General features: G+C 38.1%; 1 protein-coding gene across 3 annotated transcripts in view; it reads left to right on the top strand.

Moving 5' to 3' along the window:
* Nucleotides 1-1,739: 1,739 nt before the first annotated feature.
* LOC127449048 (heterogeneous nuclear ribonucleoprotein C-like) overlaps nucleotides 1,740-16,707 on the top strand; it is a 102,636-nt gene continuing 87,668 nt past the window's right edge. For all 3 annotated transcript variants that reach the window (XM_051712148.1, XM_051712156.1, XM_051712166.1), the window contains exons 1-3: nucleotides 1,740-1,859; nucleotides 4,597-4,641; nucleotides 5,768-6,033. In XM_051712148.1, the coding sequence (XP_051568108.1) occupies nucleotides 4,637-4,641; nucleotides 5,768-6,033 (271 nt within the window). In that variant the 5' untranslated portion in view covers nucleotides 1,740-1,859; nucleotides 4,597-4,636. The remainder of the gene's footprint in view (nucleotides 1,860-4,596; nucleotides 4,642-5,767; nucleotides 6,034-16,707) is intronic.

Below are 16,707 nucleotides of genomic sequence, written 5' to 3'. Positions count from 1 at the left end.
CAAGAGGTAGCTACCTGATTCATATTACCTTGGATGTAATTATTAAACACACGCTGTTGTTCTCTGCAGAGAAATTAATAAGAAAAAATTATATATATATATATATATATATATATATATATATATATATATATATATATATATTTATATTAGTTATTTAAATGTTTAACCATTTTTGATCTCACAACCATTTAACAGATTTATAGAAATATATCTTTTTATTTTTAGATTTATTACTTCTCGACTACAAATTTATTATTATTATTTTATTATTATTATTATTATTATTATTATTATTATTATTATTATTTTTGCAGACTTGCAGTTAAAAAGAGGTAGTTTGATTATTAATTTCCACTGGTAAATGTAATTTGCCCATATCATTATGAAATAAGGTTTTCGATTAAACTTGCTAGGTGAAGGATCCAGTTTACTGATTAAGTTGATTTTTTCTTCAAAACACATTAATGAAACACTATAATAAGTATCCCTAAAGTATACCTTCTTTTTTTGTGTGCTTTCACAGTGTTGTTGTCACAGTTGTTTAAAATGACATTTTTGAGCTGTTTCCATCGCTTTGCGATTGTCCAAGAGAGAGATGGATTATATCAATGTTCGTTTGCTCTTCCTTGCATTCCCGGATGTCATCCTCTAATTTTGCCACCTGAATTTCCTCAACCTGTATTCAACAACCTGAATATTGAGACCTGAATTTCACGACCTGATTTTTTTTTTAGGTGAATTCACAAAAAATATTTTCAAATATTTAAAATTAACAGCAAAAATGTTCGATAACATCAAATTACACCCAGTCTTTTTTGACGATCATGAATTCGGAGGCTTTTTCAAATTCAAGTTCTGGTAATATAAAAATGATGCCATAGGAGTGCTGTAGACTCACACCATCAACTCTTGGGGAAAAATACTTTCTGTGCTCCCACACCTAATCCATTTTGATCGACTCTTCTCAGTAGCTTCAATACAAACAGGAAGTTAGATGACAAAATTCGGAAGAACGTAGCGTGGAAAAGGGGCATTTATTAAATATTTATTTTTAGAGCTTAAATTGGTCATCAAGAATGACTATTCATTAAAACAGGCTATTTAAACTAATATTTTACGAGCGCTCCTCGACCTCGTTGCTGTGCGACTTCAAATTCTCAATCCTGCGAGATTGAAGTGGGAGAGATCCCTTCTAGACATGACCAGAGATCTTATAGTATGTAGCCAGCAACCTTCGCGGTTCTATCACAGCTGTAACGGTCAACTAGCATTTTACGAATGTTTGCGGATGCTATACAAATGAATGGAGAGAGCCGTAAACTGATACCTCACGGTAGTAAAATCGTCTGTGACTTCTCAACGGTTTTATCATAGTAAACTCCACACATTGTTCACTCCAATAGGACTGTTTAGTGTAAAACATGTTAAAGATCAGCGGATAGGCTGATCATTAAATGATGAGCTGTTTCATCACAAAAGCGGTTTATTCAGCGTAGACATCCATTCAAGACCTCTTGTCTCCTCGCCATACGGAACGGCCGCGTTACACTAATCTATGCTAACCTTGTAGTCTTGAAATCAGAAGGGCTTTAGTCACTCCATCTTTAAAAGGAAACTCGTCAAGAAAATGACATATACATCCACCAATCAACGACAGAGAATGCTCCAACGCGTTGGTATGTATCCAATGAGATTAAATGATATGTTGAACGGGGCGGTGCCTACTTTCTGTCCGCGTTTTCGCGACGCCATTTCATGCACTCGTTTCGCGGTGTCTGCTGCATGAGCTGGTACGGATTGTATCCACAATATCAGTACAGCACCGAATTTTAATCATTTTTAGTCTTAAACTCCCGGTGAGTATTTTGATTCGAGAGATTTTTTGTCACTTTTTATTTTTTATACTGACTTTGATCTTTGGAGCCATTTTTTAAATGCATTTTTTCTAGTCATTTTCTGCTTGGCTTTGGTGGCGTACATTTTGTGATGCCGTGTAGAGAAGTGAAAAAAAAAAAAAAAAAAAACATGCTTTAAGAGGACGGCACGATTTTTGTTTTATTTTTCAAAGCAGGAGTTTTGTTTTTTTCCCACCCCCATTTTTGCAAGACTACCGCTAGAGCAGCTGGTTTGTTTGGTTTTTGAAGTAAATGTGGAGAAAATGTCTCAAATTGACCGGTTGTTGTGTTCTCAAGATGGGATCGTTTTTATGTCAAGGATTAGAATAAACCTGATGGTTTAAATCAATTTTGAAAATGCCATATTTTTCTGAAGACTAGTAGACAATTTTTCACTCTCAGCTGTAGACATTTGGTCTGAGCTTTTTTTTAAATTTATTTATTATTATTATAATTTTTTTTTTATGAAATTACTTCTAATGCGTTATTTTTGCGCATATTTTTGAGGGTCGTTGAGTTCTGAACCATACCAATGGGAATTGTGTCAACGTTTGAATTTTCAGGCTATGTTTTTGCAGGGTTTGAATTGAATGTGGGCACTTAATGGACTGGTGAAATAATTCATAATAATGTATGGATCAGTTGAAATGGCTTTATATATTTGCATCCAACATCTATGCTAAATCATGTAAACGGTCAAACTTTACATGAAAAAGTACATCAAGAATGTTGAATTGAGCGGGTTGCATTAATACTTAATAAATGTTTTAAATAAGTCCGATTGGGCAAAGACAGCATCTCACTTTGTTTACGTGATCTCCTGCCTCATGCTGTTTCTTTGCAACATTACATCATATCTGTTTCTGTTCCAAGAGTTCAGCCCCTGAAGAAGCTCTGTCAGCCACAATAGTTGTCTCAAACAGGGTCTTGATAATATAAATTTGGTCTGTTTCCTGCATGCACAAACAAGTTCACCAGATTTCAACAAAACATTTTAATGTGAATTCAAGTTGGAAAGTAGCATGTTTACAAAGTTAAATGGTTTAATTTGATCTTGATGTTTTGAGACCTAAAGGCTCTTTCTGCAGAATCATATGGTGCTGTAACATGTTTATTTTATTTTTATTACATAGGTGTGAAGGATCCACCCAATAACATGACCTGATCAGTTCTAAAAACTTTGCAATGAATGTGTATACATGTGAAATTGCCAACTACTTGCATATCAACAACAAACACCATCTAAAATCAGTTTGTCCCTTTTTTTAGACAGAAAAAGGTCTAAACACCAGAGACTAATCATAATACCTTTGATTTTTAATACCACACATTTAGAGTTAGCCTTTTAATTAGTCACCCCTGTATCAGGTCTACATTTCACACCAGATCAGTTGTCTTCATCGTGATCATGTAGACTTGAGGCCAGTGCACCAAATAGGCTGTAAAACCATTTTCATCCCTGTTTTGTTAACCGAAACAAACACACCTTAGATGTTAATTTCTGATTTTTTTTCCTGTAGTTTTTAAGGTAGCTATTTAGACCCACATCAATCTGGAAGTTTTTTTTATTTTATTCTCCATTTCTGCACCAATTTTCCAAAAAGTTTCATGCAGAATAGACTACCTTCTGCTGTTTGTAGACTTTAAAACTGCATTAGTGTAACAGATACCTTACTCAGCCTATAGGCTTTTTTTTTTTTTTTTTTTTTTTTTTCTGTGCAATCTGCACCCTAGCTTGTACTTGATCTAAATCAGCCTAACCCTACATTAAATAGGTCAAAAGAACAATATACTCCCTGCATGGATACGGAGGCAATCAAACTAGATAATGTTCCAAAACAGTACTTTTGTTTTGTTTTTTGCAGAGTCTTATGTCTGCTTCTATTTGTTGTTCTATAGAGGGCAAATTCAAGTTTGCCTTTGCTTGTTGCACATAATTTCTCCTTACAATTGTGTGGACCAAAAGACCAGATGAGAACTTGATTTGTCGATTGCTTGTACACAAGTTTGTGAAATTTAGACTTATTTATTTTGTTTTAGGGGAAAATGTTTGGGAAATGATATTAAAAGTCATACAAACAATAGTTTTATGCTAAATATAATTGTTGAATTACCACTTTGGGGGGAAATTTGGCCCTGAAATGTGAGTTTTATTGAGATGCACCAGGATAGAAGTGCACAGTCTAGGCAATTTGTCATACTGTTCTATACCATAGTGTCAACAATTCAACTGAGCAAACAATAAAAATGCAATAAAATTTTTAGTTTACATTAAATCTGGCATCTATTCATCTATTTTGTCTGTTCTGTTTCAGTCATTAAATATGATTATGAAAAAAATAAAAAATAAAATAAATACAAGGGTGTAGATTGGGGGGGGGGGCATTTATATGTTTCCAGTCTTCAGTAATCCTCAAAAGTGATATATGAGCTCACTTGAGTGATAAACATTGGGACATCATACATTTTTGCTTTCAACAAACACAAAGTTTTGTATACTTACCACTGGGTGGCAGCGTTGGGACAAATCTGAACACTAGGCCACTTGTTTGACCTTGGGGAAGTGATAAGTTTGTTGTGATGTCCTTGAAAATGTGGTGGGTTACATCATCCACCCACGCAGGACAACCTTCACCCACAATGCACTGCTGAGCAACATCTCAACAGTGTCCAATAACAACCCTCTTCTCTCCAACAGAATCAGGCAGACAGACGACTCAGCCTGAGTTACAGACAAAATGGAGTGAGTTCTGACAATACCCCACTCCCAACATCCCCCTCAGCATACTAAACTCTCAATGTACACATTACATCCAGTCATGTTGCCACATGTCCCATGTAATTGTAAGAGAAAAGCAGTGTTGTAGCACATTGTTAAAACACTGCCCAGTCAAGCTTAAACACGTGATGCCTAACACTTAGCTTTCACCCCCACAAAAATTCAGGCCCACCAAGTTTTGCAAGCACAAAGTACCTTTAATTCTTTGTAAAAGCAGATACATATCAATTTACATATAGTATGTTTTCCTCTTTAATATCACTGTTGAGTGCAACTAGTACATTTTTCCTTTCAGTAGAATAGAAATGTATATTTTCAATATTATATTTTATTTAAGTCAAAACCATGCACATACAAAAGACACTCCGGTCCTCTTTTTTTTTTCACCAAAATGCAGCGGACCATAGGTTTCACTTTTGTGCTTTTTCACTTTGCATGTGTAGTTATATATCTCCTTATGCTCAACACCCAGTCACCCACCAAGCTCTAGTACACAGATTTAAGCTCCAGCCCCTATTCCATATATGATAGACAAGCTACATAAACCACAACACACGCCTTTCTAGTTAATACCCTCTGAAAGGTATAGCCAAGATTCTGAAAGCTAGCCAAGCACTTTATAATCAGAGGAAAGCACCTAATATGACTTTGTTTTTCTTGGATTCCTGTATTAGGAAATTGCTGTAAATTATTATGCTAATTTTATTATCTTGATGCTAAATATAGTTGTTACAAACCTTGTATTCTCAAACTCAGTGTTCCTTTCCCTACAAATATCCTTTTCTGTGGTAGTGTTCACAATACTGGGTTAATATCCAAAAGCAAATCTTCTATTTAAAATATTTTTGTCTGGCATATGTCATATTCCTGAGATTATTATCTGTGATAATTAGAACCAGTGTTCAGATGAGCTGATTTCTTTGTACAGTAACACCATATTTCCAAAGCAGAATTCTCCCTTTTGGACATCTGTTCTTTGGTTTAAATTTTAAATCAATCTCTTTGACATTGGTCATGTTATCTACATACTAATCTCTGATTTCTCACTCTTTTTCTTTCAATCTCTCTTTCTTTTCCACTTGTCGCCCAGTCATTCCCCCACCACCAGCAGCCTGATGGCCAGCAACGTGACCAACAAGACAGATCCCCGTTCCCTGAACTCCAGGGTCTTCATCGGAAACCTCAACACCATGCTTGTGACTAAGGCAGATGTGGAGGCCATCTTCAGTAAGTACGGCAAGATAGTGGGCTGCTCCGTGCACAAGGGCTTCGCTTTTGTCCAGTATGCTATCGAGAGGAACGCCAGAGCAGCGGTTGCGGGAGAGGATGGGAGAATGATCGTTGGACAGGTGCTTGGTAAGACGTCCCACCAGCCACGTTTTGCTCCATTCAGTTTAGCTTTTGTCAGTGTCAGAAATGTATAAAGGGGCAATATTTCCCACCGGAATTGATTTTCCTTAGTATTTTTCTATTATTTTAAAGCCAATTGTAATACAGTAAGTAGTAGTTAAAGGGATAGTTCACCCAAAAATGAAAATTTTCTCATCATGTACTCACTCTCATGCCATCCTAGATGTTTATGACTTTCTTTCTTCTGCAGAACACAAACAAAGATTTTTAAATGAATATTTCAGCTTTGTTGAACCTCACAATGCAAGTGAATGGTGACCAGAACTTTGAAGGCCCAAAAGGCAGTAATATAATCCATAAGAATCAAGGGGTTAAATCCAGATCTTCTGAAGTGATATGATAGTTGTGGGTGAGAAACAGATCAATATTTAAGTCCTTTTTAACTGTAAATCCACACTTTCCCTTCCACATGCTGGTGTTGAAGTGACTTTCACATTCAGTCACCTAATGTTGTTGAAAGTGGAGACTGATAGTTAAAAAAAGGACTTAAAAATGTATCTGTTTCTCACCCACATCTATTATATTGCTTCAGAAGATATGGATTACCACTGGAGTCATATGGATTACTTTTATGGTGCCTTTGTCATTTTTGGACCTTCTAAGTTCTGGTCACTATTCACTTGCATTGTGAGGACCAACAGAGCTGAGATATTCTTCTAAAAATCTTCGTTTGTGTTCTGCAGAAGAAAGAAAGTCATAAACATCTGGGATGGCATGAGGGTGAGTAAATTACAATAGAATTTTCATTTTTGGGTGAACTATCCCTTTAATTTATGTTGAATACTTATTTCAATTTACTGAAATTCAATATTTGTTCAGAGCTTTTTTTCTTTTTTTGAAATAGAAAAACCACTTCATATTAGCTACACATTAAACAACATTTATATCAGAGGTGCCCAAACTTTTTCTGACAAAGAGCCAAAAATCAATCTTGTTTGAGGGCTGTGTGTGAAAGTAAACATTGCATTATATCAAGCTGTATTATATTAAAATATAGAAGTTGCCCTGGTTCCCCTCCTTTGTGATTTCATAACATAAAAAAAAAAAAAAACTTTCTCTGCTATCTTCTTATATACGTATATATATATATATATATATATATATATATAAATAACATTTTATTGATTCAAAAACAGAACATACACACACAGAATAAAATTATATAAAATGATGTCCCTCCCCCTTGAACATCCCCTATATACAGTGTGTATATATATATATATATATAATTCAACAAATATATACCCAAACAAAATGTCTCTCTGCACTGCCCGTCACTGAGCACACTCTAAAAAGGCAAAATACCTGCCACATATCTTGTCATATGCATCCGAACTGCCAAGCCGTCTATACGACATCCCTTCAAATGAAGCTACCTTTCCCAATTCGGTGCACCATTCATAAAAAGAGGGAGCGCCCACTGATTTCCATCCCCTCAGAATTATCATGCTGGTGAGGACCCACCTTTGTACATATTTATCGGTTATATCAATAACCGCCCCATCACCCAACACACAAAGTCCGGGACAGAACAGAATTTGAGTGCCCAGGAACTCGCAAACAAAATTCTGGACTCTCATCCAAAACTGCTGAATCCTAAGACAAGACCAGAAAGCATGGGTTATACCCCCATCCTCCAACTGGCATCGCCAGCAGGTGGGTGTATCTTTAGACCAAGCCTAAATAATCTGGAGGGAGTCCAGTAGAAATGGTGTAATATCTTAAATTGCATAAGGTGAACCCTTGCATCTCTGGACATGATCTTAACATTTTTCAAAATCCTTCCCCACACCCCATCTTCCAATATCAAATGTAAATCTTTTTCCCATAACCTCTTAAGAGATTTTAATGCCCCATCCCCAAGACTCTGGATCAATAAGGAATAATACACTGAAGCTTCATGACCTTATTCGCCACACCTCCCGCCACCACCCCTGAAAAATCCTCCTCCTTTCTTATCGTGGCTGCTAATGGTTCCAGGGCAAGACAGAACAATAATGGGGAAAGAGGGCAACCCTGCAGGGTGCCCCTACCCAGAGTAAAATAATCGGAAATGAATCCATTCATTTAAACTGCCACTTCCAGGTGTCTAAAGTAACATAATCCACACAATAAAAGTATTCCCAAACCCGTACATTTCCAATGTTAAAAAGATAATCCCATTCTACCATATCAAATGCCTTTTTGGCGTCAAGTGAGATGGCAGCGCCTGGAGTCTGATTGTTCGCCACTGCCCACATGACATTAATGAAATGCCTGATGTCATCAGAAGAGCTGTGGCCCTGAATAAACCCCACCTGATCTATATGCTTGAGAGATGTCATAATTTAATAAGTTAGCCAAAATTTTTGACAATATTTTAACGTCTAGCTGGATCAGGGAAACTGGATGGTAACTCTTACACTTGCTTGGATCTTTGTCCTTTTTAAGAATCAGACTGATCCGGGCTTGCATCATTGTTGGCGGAAGTTTCCCATTCTTTAATGATTCCGTATAAACTTCTAGCAAAAGTGGAGCAAGTTCTGTAGCATATGATCTAAAAAAATCAGCTGTAAAGCCATCTGGCCCCGGAGCCTTGACTGTAGGCAAGGCCTTAATTACCTCACCAAGCTCCTCCAAGGTTATCTCAGAATCAAGAGAGTTTTTTTTTGCTCAGTCGTCAGTTTAGGAAGTTCTAATGGTTCCACAATGTTTCTAATATCCTTATCAGTAGACAAAGATGTGGAACTATAAAGATCAAGATAGAATTCTGTAAAAGCATTATTAATATCAATGGCCAAGGTAAATATATCACCCAGCAGATTTCACTGAAGGAATGGTAGAAAAAGATTCTCTCTGTTTTATATATCTAGCCAGAAGTTTCCCAAAGTATGACTGTCTTGCCCTGAATAGCCAAAACGCCACATTCCACAACAAAATAGTATTATATCTATATTTCAATCGGGTCAATTCTCTGAGGCCATTAGACAACATTTGGCACTTCAGCTCTGCCTCTGCATTTTTTATATTCCTTTCCAATTCCACTAGTTCTTGCATTTTGAATTTTTTGGTGAATGAGACATACTGTATGAACTGGCCCCTAAGAACCACCTTAAGTGCCTCCCAAGCCACGCCCACAGAGGATACTGCGGACCAGTTGGTCTCCACATAGACATTGATTTCAGTCTTTAACATTTGTTGTGATTCAGGATTTTGCAAAAGGGATACATTAAAGCGCCGACTATATGATTTCTATATGACCTTTTCTCCATATGTGGCAACACCTCGAAACACACCAGGGTGTGATCTGAGACTAAAATGTTTCCAATTGAGCAGTCAGCAACAGATGAAATGAGGGACATAGATATATAAAAAAAAAAAAAAAAAAAAAAAATCTATTCTAGAGTAAATCTTATGGACTGATGAAAAAAAATGTATAGTCCCTCCCAGATGGGTTCAAATGTCTCCAAATATCTGTAAGACAAAGGTTTTTACACATCCTGTTAAGCGTCAGTGTTGCTCTAAGGGGCCTGCACACTTTTGCTTCACTATGATCAAGGACTGAGTCCATCAAAAGATTAAAGTCTCCTCCCAATATTATATCATGAGGGGTGCCAGCAGCTTGCAACTTCCCTTCAAGATCTATAAAAAAAGCCCTGATTATCAACATTAGGTGCATAAATATTAGCCAAAATAAGACTTTGCCCCTGATTATTATTTATTTTTTTTCTCAATTTGGAATGCCCAATGTGCTCTAATGTGGTCTTTTTATGGGGTGCCCCAACCCATTCACATTCCACGTGGAGAGAGACAATGGTTTGGATGTGTGAACGGCGAGCTCTGCGCACTTTGCTAGCTTTAATACTTTTTGTATTTTGTATTTGTAGATTCGATACCCCCTGATTCTTATCTGTTCTAGGAAGACAATATGTCAAAGAATTCAAAATCCTCGGGCTCTGGAGATATTAAAAGACACTTTCATGCTCAAGCTGAAGCCCCTGAGCAGCAGGCCGCAAGCCTGGGAGTCAATCTGGATGGTGAAGTGAAAGATTCGGCGTCAGTTGATGAAAGTGTCGGCAATGCTGACGAAGGTCGTTGCTGACTTGGTGGATCTTGCTGTGATACGTCGATCGATCACTGCCATTGAGATGAAATTCACTGAGTTGGTTACAAGAGTGGTGGATGTTGAGAAACGGATCAATTATCTGGAGTCATCGGAGAGGGAATTAGCTGCTAACCCGTTAGCGACCAAGGCTGACTTGGAGTGCGTCTGGGAAAAGTTGGAAGACTTGGAGAATCGTAACCGGCGAAACAACATCCGAATTGTTGGAATTCCTGATGACAAAGAAGGCCAATATATGGTGAAATTCCTAGATGGGCTCTTCCTGAGTCTGCTCGACATAACAGGCCATAAGCTGGAAATTGAGAGAGCTCACAGAGTTCCGGCTCGGAGATCCATGGAGAGAGGCAGGCCACAATCAATTCTGGCCAAATTTCTGTGATCATCCAATAAAGGTCTCGTGTTACGTGAGGCGAGGAGTAAAGGAAGGCTATCTTGGAAGAACCACAGCATTTTCTTGTTCCCAGTCTTTGCGAATTCAATGAGAGAAATGTGATCAATTCAAGGAATGCAAGAAACTCTCACATCAATGGAAGGTTGCTTTTGCACTGATATTCCCGGCCAAATTGGGAATAGATACTAAGGATGGCTGCAAAATATTTTCATGCCCACAGCAAGCAATGTCCTTCATAAAGTCATTGACTGAGTAAGTTATTTGTGGTTCTCATGTTGTTCCACCTAGCGGCTGGAGTTTGTTTTGTGGAATAACACACCTTTGGGACAGTTAAGTGGATGAATCTACACGCTCTTTGTGCTTATGCCTCCTATTGGCTGGAGATCGTTTTATAAATTATTTTCTGATGTTCTGTCTCACAAAATTCCGGACTTGAGCAATCTGATGGCAAAGTTGTCGCGGGGGCTCTCGTAGGGATGGACGCCAGTTGGCGCTGTCGTGCGTGGGGTTAATGCACACATTTTTCTTTTTTCTGTTTGTTTGGTTCGGGGGGAGGTTCAGGGTTTGATTGTTGCACTAATGTTGGAATGTGGTCATTATAATTTCATTTTTGACACACAATCTATTTTTTCTAATTTGTCAAAATGTCAAATGTTAATATGAGCGGATTGGCTCTCTCCACGTGGAAAGTGAATGGGTTGGGGCACCCCATAAAAAGAAGGAAGGTTATTTCTTTTCTTAAAAGTAAAAAATATGATATAGTGTTTCTTCAAGAAGCGCATCTTTCCCTGCAGGAAACTGAAAAATTTGGGAAGATATGGGGTGGACATGTTTTCTTTAGTGCTGGCTCAAGTAAGAACAGGGGAGCCATTACACTGATAAGCAAGCATTTACAATTCAAATGTCTCAAACAGATTAAAGATAAATGAGGAAGAGTCATTATTGTTTTAGCAGAATTTCAGTGGCAAATGTTGATCAGGGCTTTTTTATAGATCTTGAAGGGATGTTGCAAGCCGCTGGCACCCCTCATGATATAATATTGGGAGGAGACTTTAATCTTTTGATGGACTCAGTCCTTGAGTGAAGCAAAAGTGTGTAAGCCCCCTAGAGCAACAGTGATGCTTCACAGGATGTGTAAAAATCTTGGTCTTACAGATATTTGGAGACTTTTGAACCCAACTTGTAGGGACCATAATTTTTTTTTCATCAGTCCATAAGATTTATTCTAGAATAGATTATATATTTTTTTAAATATATTTATATATATATCTAAGTCCCTTATTTCATCGGTTGTTGATTTGTTCAATTGGAAACATTTTAGTCTCGTATCACGCCCTGGTGAGTTTAGAGGTGTTGCCACATACGGAGAAAACAAATCATATAGTTGGCAGTTTAATGTATCCCTTTTGCAAAATCCTGAATTCCAACAAATGATATAGGCTGAAATGAATGTCTATATGGGGACCAGCTGGTCCTCAGTATCCTCTGTGGGCGTGGCTTGGGAGGCTCTTAAGGTGGTTCTTAGGGGTCTGATCATACAGTATGCCTCATTCATCAAAAAATCCAAAGCACGAGAACTTGTGGAGTTGGAAGGGAATATTAAAAGTGCTGAGGCAGAGCTGAAGCACCGAATGTCGTCTGATGTCCTGACAGATATAATACTGTTTTGTCGTGGAAGGTGGAGTTTAGGCTATTCAGGGCAAGACGGGGGACAAAGCAGGGAAGATTTTGGCTAGATATATAAAGCAGAGAGAGTCTTTTTCTACCATTCCCTCAGTGAAATCTGCTGGTGGTGAAATACCTCAGCCATTGATATTAATAAAGCTTTTAAAGAATTCTATCTTGATCTCTATAGTTCCACGTCTTCATCTACTGATGAAGACATTAGAAACTTTGTGGAACCATTAGAACTTCCTAAATTGACGAATGAGCAAAAACATTCTCTTGATTCTGAGATAACCTTGGAGGAACTTGGCGAGGTAATTAAGGCCTTGCCTACTGGCAAGGCTCCGGGCCAGACAGCTTTGCCGCTGAATTTTTTAGATCTTATGCTACAGAACTGGCTTCACTTTTGTTAGAAGTTTATATGGAATCATTAAAGAATGGAAAGCTTCCTCCAATCATGACACAAGCCCGGATCAGTCTGATTCTTATGGTGCATTCAGACCAGAGGCATCGAGAGCATCAAATCAACTGGAAGTCATTAAGTTTCTATAGCAGCCAGCGTCTCTTGGCGGCGAGAAGCGGCGCGTCCGTGGCCGGCGCGTCTTGGGCGTTGTGGGCATCAGAGGAAAGTTCAAGTGCAGGCAACATTATGGTAATGAGCTTTGATGCGGTTCGGCGGCAACCTATCGTAATATAGAAGTGCTCTGCTCTAGCGAAGTCAACAGTGTAAACTTTGGTTCCCACCAAACAATAGTTCTGAAGACAAAATGGAGGAGAAACTAATTATTGCTGTGGCAGGTTTTCCCATAATATACGATCTGTCCCTGTTTGCTTACAGGGATATAAATAAAAAAAGGATGCTTGGACAAAGGTGTCTGAAATTGTTGGTGTGCCAGGTGAGTTGGTGAAGTGGATATTATGGTTTATATAATATTATATATAATATATTGCATGCTAATTTTGGCTCCATAGCATGCAAAACCATGCTGCCTGATCAATCGGTAACACATTTATACTATCAGCGTTTGTCTTTTTATATTTAATTACTTTCTGCCATCGATCGATTTCTTACTTTCACATTTAAAAGATTTCATGAGGATATACGCTACTTGTGATAAGTCAGCAAAAAGATACCGGTCGATAGGTCTGGATGTTTTGCGGCCCCTTTAAATATAGTTCACAAAACCAAGCATTCCGAACGAACGTTGCCGCCTATTTCAACTACGTCAGAGCATCCACGAATCTTCGATAGCGTTGTTGGCAGGGTAGCCAGAGCGGATTTTGACACTCTCGCCTCCTCTGGTCTGAACACACGGTTAAAAAGGACAAAGATCCAAGCGAGTGCAAGAGTTACCGTCCAATTTCCCTGATCCAGCTAGACGTAAAAGTATTGTCATAAATTCTGGCTAACTGATTAAGTAAAGACATTTCTTACACATATAGATCAGGTGGGGTTTATTCGGGGCCGCAGCTCTTCTGATAACATTAGGTGTTTCATCAATATCATGTGGTCAGTGGCGAATGATCAGACTCTGGTCGAGGCTATCTCACTTCACGCCGAAAAGGTGTTTGATATGGTAGAATGGGATTATCTTTTTAAGATTTTGTAAATATACAGGTTCGGGAATACTTTTATTGGATGGATTAAGTTACTTTATAGACACCCGGTAGCGGTGGTACAAACAAATGGATTAATTTAAGATTATTTTACTCTGGATAGGGGCACCCGGCAGGCTTGCCCTCTTTCCCCATTATTGTTCTGTCTTGCCCTGGAACCATTAGCAGCCGCGATAAGAAGGGAAGAGGATTTTCCAGGGCTTGTGGCTGGAGGTATGGCGCATAAGCTTTTGCTTTATGCTAATGATATTTTATTATTAGTCTCTGACCCCATTAGATCTATGCCTTGCCTCCACAGAATTATTAATTCCTTTTCTAAATTCTCAGGATACAGAGTAAATTGGTCTAAATCCGAAGCTTTGGCTCTGACAGCTTACTGTCTAGTAACGGCTTTTCAGCCAGGCACCTTCCAGTGGCCCAAATAGGGCATTAAGTATTTGGGCATTTTATTCCCAGCAAATTTGTGTGATTTAGTTAGTTAATTTTGACCCCTTAATAAAAAGGTTTTTGAGCGATGTGGGCAGGTGGGCTTCATTAAATTTATCTGTGATTGGGAAGGTTAATGTTATTAAAATGAATTGTATTCCAAAATTACCTGCTACAATCTCTCCCTGTAGATGTCCCCCTCTGTTATTTCAAGCAATTTGATAGCATAGTGAAGTCCTTCATTTGGAATGGCAAGTGTCCCAGATTATGTTTCAGTAAGTAACATAGGACGATTGACAATGGTGGGCTAGGCCTACCCAAGATTTTGTTATATTATTATGCATTCGGTCTCAGACATTGGTCGCTTCCACCTGAGAGAGCCCCTCCCTGGTTTTGTATTGAACAGGAAGTTCTTGCCCCTATTTCGCCATTGCAAAGCCTTTCTATCAAAATAATCTGAAAAGTTGCACCCCGTTATCTTGCATTTGCATTTGGTATGGACAAAAGTGTCCAGAGTGTTTAATTCAGACATTTATTTAAATGTTGCTTCGAGCATATGGCTGAATCCCAAATTATATATTAAGTCCCCTTTCTGCTGGTCAGATTGGATTGTGAGGGGGGTTACTACACTTTGTGACCTATATGAGAGCAGAGTGTTGAGATCCTTTTGAAAATTTGGTTCAACATTTTGGGATTCCCAGGTCTCAATTTTTCAGGTATTTACAGCTGCGCCACCTGCTCTGTACTGTTTTTGGGAGTAGTTTACACCCCCCTAAAGCAGCAGATACACTGGGAGATGTGATTACTGCTTTTGGAAATGGTCATGAGGCATCAGTGTATTACTCCCTGCTAATTCAGAGTCTGGGGGACGGAGCTTTAAATTCTATCAAGAAATTATGGGAGAAAGATTTAAACTTGGTATTGGAGGAGGGAGTGTGGGGCTAGGATTCTAAAAAACATCAAGTCTACATCTAGATATGCAAGGGTGAGCCTTATGCAATTCAAGATTTTACATAGGCTCTATTGGACCCCCTCTAGGTTGTGTAGGCTTGGTCTTAAAGACACACCCACCTGCTGGCGATGCCAATCAGAGGTTGGAGAGACAACCCATGTTTTTTGATGGTGTGTTAAGATCCAAGAATTTTGGTTGAAGGTTCAGAGTTTTATTTGTGACATTTTGGGCACTCAAATTTCATTTTGCCAAATTTTTCATATTTTGGGCAATGGGGATAAACACATACAAAATTGGGTTCTGACCAGTGTGATGACTGGTAGGCAGGTTATTTTAAGGGGATGGAAGTCGGATGGAGTGGTGTGCGGAGATGGTGAGGGTGGCAGCTTTCGAGGAGGTGTTAAGTTAGAAGGCTGGGGTTTTGGGATTTGTTTGAAATGGGGCAAGGGGAGGGGCTGTGGAGAGAGGTTAGTTTTAATTATCTATGATTATTATATATATATATATATATATATATATTTTAATTTTTTTTGTGTTTGTATTCTTATGTGACCACAGGGGTGTTCGTTGGGGGTCAGGGTGGGGTTGGTGATTGGGGAGGGGTAATGGTGGGGGAGGAATATAAATGTTGATTCAATGTATATACTGTATGTTGTGTTTTTCTTTGTTATATATCTTTGAATCAATAAAAAATTTTAATTACAAAAAAGAAAAAAAAAAAGAAGAGAAATTTCACTACAAAGCATTTTTATGTCCCACATTTAAAAAATCTGGGGCATTGCCATTTTTGGTGGACCTAGTTTGTCTGACCAGATGGCATCAAAGGTTTCATTAATTCAGGTTATGAGTATCAAGTCACTTTTTTACAATTGGTCTTTCTTTTTTTCTTTTTTTTTTTAAGATATTTCAGTTTGTTTGGCCTTCATCCACTTTTATTGATATGAATAGTAGAGAGAGGATTAGAATTGTCATATGACTAGAAAAAATGGCCTCAAAATTGCTAATTCAGTAGTATTTTCTAGCAAGCTTTGTCGATATCCTTCATCAACGTTTACACAAAATTCACACAAACTAAATTGTGGAGTCAAGTTCAGTAAACATTCACAATTACAATTTAAAGCTGAAGTGTGTAACTTTCAGTGTTAAAATACTTTCTCATATTCCAGCTTAATATGCAGAGACAATAAGTAAGCCACTTGTAGGTTAAATTTCACAAACTGTAAACACTGTCTCGATGGTGATAAATATTCATCTGTTTGTTTTGAGCGACCCATCTAGCTCACACAGCAACACTGACTCAGCCTTTGGCGTTTGTGACAGGACAATCTGTAGCTTTAGGTTCAGTACAATTTATGCAGCCTTCAAGTGCAACTGGAAAGATCCCATGTTCAACTTGAGCATTCGATATGACAACATTAAAAAATAAATCCTAAATAGATAGAAAATCTATTTTTTCTGTTGTGTCGG

This window comes from Myxocyprinus asiaticus, chromosome 1 (assembly GCF_019703515.2).
Source record: "Myxocyprinus asiaticus isolate MX2 ecotype Aquarium Trade chromosome 1, UBuf_Myxa_2, whole genome shotgun sequence".
Classification (NCBI taxonomy): Eukaryota; Metazoa; Chordata; class Actinopteri; order Cypriniformes; family Catostomidae; genus Myxocyprinus; species Myxocyprinus asiaticus.
This window is presented reverse-complemented; position numbering and strand designations above follow the sequence as displayed.